Consider the following 4,858-nt stretch of genomic DNA (forward strand, 5'->3'; position numbering starts at 1 on the left):
CCCCCCTGCACGAAGCCCCGCCCCCTCTGCACTCCTGGAACAAGATGCCCCAACACCTGTACCCAATGCAGTAACCATTCCTCACCACCCAGTCTACCTGTGACTCCACTTCCAAGCAGCTATGAACCTGTACCCCTAGATCGCTTTATTCTATAACACACCATAAGGCCCTACCACTGTGTAAGTCCTGCCCTGGCTTGACATACCAACATGTAACACTTTGCAGTTATCTAAATTACATTCCATCTGGCTTTCCTCAGGCCACTGGCCCAGCTGATCAAGATTTTGCTGTATTTCTAGATAACCTTTTTTCACTGTTCTCCACACCACTAATCCTGGTATCATCCGCAAGCTTACTAACCATACCTTCTAAATTCTCATCCAAAACACGAGGCCCCAATCTTCATCGCACTAGACTGCACCCTTCCCTGCACTAAGCCCTGGGGCTGACCAGCTGCTGCATTCTCCCCTCTCCCTCTCTCTCTCTCTCTCTGCAGGTGACAGTCCAGTACAGCCAGGAGAATGGGGTGGTCGTCCCGACTCGTGTGCACACTATTGTTATCTCCGTGCAGCACGATGAAGATGTGACGGTGGACGAAATGCGGTGTGCTTTGAAGGAGCAGGTGATTAATGTTGTGGTGCCCAACAAGTACCTGGATGATAACACTGTGTATCACCTCCAGCCCAGCGGGAGGTTCGTCATTGGAGGACCCCAGGTTGGTCTAAAGAACATAATGTGGGCAGTTTAACAATTCATTCATGGGAGGTGGGTTTCGCTGGCTGGACCAGCATTTATGACCCATTCACAATTGCTCAGAGGACAATGATGAAACAACTACCATATACACTCGAGTAATAGTCGAATTTGTTTGACTACTTGTTAAGGTTAAATTTATGGGGTCGACTATTACATGGATACTACTTTTGAGGCGCTGAAATTCATGCCCATCAAATTTCATACCGTATCATTAGCAGAAGCCCAACTGATCCCTGAACTAATAAAGAAAAATAAACAAATTATGATAAATCTGAAAATCCGGAGGGGAAAGCAACAGCCAGCGACTGGAAGACTAGGGGCTCAGCGGAACAACCAGCAGACTGGAAAGCTGGAGCAGAACATGATGCCCAGCACAGACTCATAACCGTTGATCTGTTATCTGTGAATAACTAAGGTCAATTTTCACATGAGATGTATGAAAACGTCCAGGTTATTTGGCCAAAATTAGGGGGTCAACCTTTAATGAGATCGACTATCACTCGAGTATATATGGTAAATAGCTGTTAGCCTGGAGTCACATGTAGGCCAGACCAAGTAAGGATGGCAGATTTCCTTCCCTCAAGGGCATTACTAAGCCTGAAGAGTTTTTTTTTACAATAATTGACAGTGGTCAATTTGTTCCAGATTTTTTTTAATTGAAATTTAATTTCACTGTCGGCCATGGTGGGATTTGATCCTATCTCACCAAAGCTTGGCCTGAATGTCTGGGTTGCTAGTCCAATGACATTACCATTAAACCACAACAAAATGTAACAAATGTAATCAGACTCGTGAAAGGTTTTGACTGAATTGATAGACGGAAACCTGTTTCTGGTGACAGGGGTGTCAATCACCCAAGGATAATAATTGGCAAATGATCATGTAAAATAAATGTTTTATGCAGTTGGTTATTTAATCCGTGCTGTCTGCAGTGGTGGTGGAATAAGAATTTTTGCCCAAAGCGCCGATTTTCCTGCTCCGCGGATGCTGCCTGACCTGCTGTGTTTTTCCAGCACCACTCTAATCTAGACCCTGGTTTCCAGCATCTGCAGTCCTTGTTTTTACTTAGAAAAAGATTTGATTGTCAAGTTGAAAACGAGGTTTGGATAAATACTTGAAAAGAAAATGTTTACAAAACAGTGGGGGAAAAGTAAGCACGTTGGACCAATTGGAGAATACTCAATGGTCCAAATGTGGTAAATACAGATTCCAATCCTATCTGTTCAGCCACCAGCCACAGACTTTGTCAGTTGAAATCACACTTGCAGCTGTGATGACCCATCTAAGTGTCAGCACTTAGAGGCATGTGCGGGAAGGAACTGATCGCTGAGCCCAGTGCTACTCATTGGACAGGGCCTGAGAGAGTCAGAACTGAGGTGTGGCAGGTCTAGCTCCAACTAGCAAGAACTTCCTTCAAGTGTAACTGTGACCCAAACCTAAAGTAGACATTATGTTATCAAAATGCGAACCATTAAACATCTCGTTTTTTTTATGTTAAAAAGTACAGCATAGTAATAGCAATTTGTGCTCCACATAATCCCCATCTTATTTTATTTCCCACAATCAATGTATCCTTTTCTCCCTCACATGCTTGTTGAGCTTTCTCGTAAATGTGTCAATGTTATTCATCTCAACCATTTCTTGTGAGGGGCTGAATGGTGTACACCTGCTCCTACTATCAATGCGCCTATATTTCAAACCATTGTCCATGGAAAGATGTTTCTGCTGAATTTAGGTTTATTAGTAACCATCTTATATTTAGGGTCCAATGCCTTGGGTTAGCCTGACAATGGAGTCGGTGTTTTAATATCAAGCTTATCAAAGAATTTCATAATCTGAACGAGCTCTGACCAGTTAGCCCTCAGTAAGCCGCATCGACTGTCTTTGCAATGGTGGCAGATATCACCCTGTGTCTCGTGTTTGGATTGTTTTAGGGTGATGCTGGAGTCACCGGGCGGAAAATCATTGTGGACACGTATGGGGGATGGGGAGCTCATGGTGGCGGTGCCTTCTCAGGCAAGGACTACACGAAGGTTGACCGATCGGCTGCCTATGCTGCTCGCTGGGTGGCCAAATCCCTCGTAAAGGCCGGACTCTGCAAACGTGTCTTGGTGCAGGTAAGGACTGAGTGGTGTGGACACTCCAGTCTCGGAATGCATGATGTGAGACTTTGGGATGATAAGTACCTCTCCATGATATTATTCTGTTTCCCCATCTAACTAAGGGATTTATTAGTCTTACTTTGAACAGATTCAAGCTTCCACTAAATTAATGGAGACATACCATGGTGAACAACTGAGCTTTAACAGAGTACTGTTAGTTCGAGACCATGTGGTTTTGGCTAATGAAGGGAGTTTAGTCCATAAACTGGGCTGCATTGAGCATTGAAGAATAAATAATGTTGGTACTCGCAAAATCTCCCTTTTTAAAATGCTTAAGTCTGTGATTTTTGCATTATTTAGAGTCTGTGTATCAGAATGTTTCTTTTTGTGGGATGTGGACTTTGCTGGTGAGGTCAGTATTTGTTCTCTACCTTTAATTGCCCTTGGAGTGAGAGATGGAAATGTGTTGCTGGAAAAGCGCAGCAGTTCAGGCAGCATCTAGGGAACAGGAGAATCGACGTTTCGGGCATTTCTCCTGTTCCCTGGATGCTGCCTAACCTGCTGCGCTTTTCCAGCAACACATTTCCATCTCTGATCTCCAGCATCTGCAGACCTCACTTTCTCCTTGGAGTGAGAGGGCCACTTAAGAGGCAACCACTTTCCTTTTGGAATATTGTGTGCAATTCTGGTCTCCTTCCTATCGGAAGGATGTTGTGAAACTTAAAAGGGTTCAGAAAAGGTTTACAAGGATGCTGCCAGGGTTGAAGGGTTTGAGCTACAGGGAAAGGCTGAATAGGCTGGGGCTGTTTTCCCTGGAGTGTCAGAGGCTGAGGGGTGACCTTATAGAGGTTTACAAAATCATGAGGGCCATGGACAGGATAAATAGACAGCATCTATTCCCTAGGGCGGGGGAGTCCAAAACTAGAGGGCATGGTTTAAGATGAGAGGGGAAAGATTTAAAAAGGATCGAAGGGGCAACTTTTTCACACGTGTATGGAATGAGCTGCCAGAGGAAGAAGTGGAGGCTGGTACAATTACAACATTTAAAAGGCATTTGTAAGGGTTTATGAATAGGAAGGGTTTAGAGGGATATGGGCCAAGGGCTGGCAAATGGGTTTAGATTAGTTAGGATATCTGGGGAGCAGATTTTATTCTTTAAAGATTCACCCTTGACCAGATAGATTTTTGTATCACAATTGGTGATGTCATTGAAACAAGGTTTCCATTCCAGATTTTAAGCTGTGAAATTCCACCAGCTGTCATATTGACATATGTCTCAGAGTTTTAACTCAGGCCTCTGGATTGTGATTCCAGTGACATGAGCCGACAGTAGTGCCCTAGAGACTCCTCACTGGGAGCTGATTAGCAGAAAATGGTAACCATGAGAGGGTAAACATGCATCTCCTTCTGAATAGATGCTCTCCTTATCCTGTAGGCACTTGCGTAGTGTCATCAAGGCAGACATTCCAGAATTTTGTAACAGTGACAGTGAGAAAGATGGAGATACACATCAAATTCAGAATGGATCTGAGTTTGAGGAAATGTTTGCAAATGTGTATTTGTGCAAGTCATAGTCGTAGAATTGTACAGCATGGAAACAGACCCTTCAATCCTACTCGTCCATGCCAAGCAGATATCCTCAATTAATCTAATCCCATTTACCGGCATTTGGCCCATATCCCTCCAAACCCCTCCTATTCATATACCCAACCAGATATAAGGTTGCGATGCATGTGTATTTGTGGATGGAAGTGAGTGCATTCTGATTCTGTGTGTGTGTGTGTGTGAAGTTGTGTGTATGTATGTGTGTGTGTGTGTGTGTGAAGTTTGTGTGTGTGTATATGTGAAGGTGTATGTGTGTATGTGAAGTTGTGTTTGTGTGTGCTTGTGAAGTTTGTGTGTGTGGGTGTATGTAAAGGTGTGTGTGTGTGAAGGTATGTGTGGTGTGTGAAGGTGGTGTGTGTGTGAAGCTGGGTGTGTGGGTGGTATGTGTGAAGCT

At 44.1% G+C, this 4,858-nt stretch overlaps 1 protein-coding gene across 2 annotated transcripts in view; it reads left to right on the forward strand.

Moving 5' to 3' along the window:
- LOC122541757 (S-adenosylmethionine synthase-like) overlaps positions 1–4,858 on the forward strand; it is a 29,628-nt gene that overhangs the window by 19,214 nt on the left and 5,556 nt on the right. Inside the window, exons 6-7 of one of the 2 annotated variants that reach the window (XM_043678703.1) lie at positions 498–623; positions 2,692–2,874. In XM_043678703.1, coding sequence (XP_043534638.1) covers positions 498–623; positions 2,692–2,874 — 309 coding nt within the window. Of the gene's footprint in view, positions 1–497; positions 717–2,691; positions 2,875–4,858 lie in introns of both variants that reach the window. The other variant, XM_043678702.1, reaches the window with a different exon arrangement.

This window comes from Chiloscyllium plagiosum, chromosome 38, assembly GCF_004010195.1.
Source record: "Chiloscyllium plagiosum isolate BGI_BamShark_2017 chromosome 38, ASM401019v2, whole genome shotgun sequence".
Classification (NCBI taxonomy): domain Eukaryota; kingdom Metazoa; phylum Chordata; class Chondrichthyes; order Orectolobiformes; family Hemiscylliidae; genus Chiloscyllium; species Chiloscyllium plagiosum.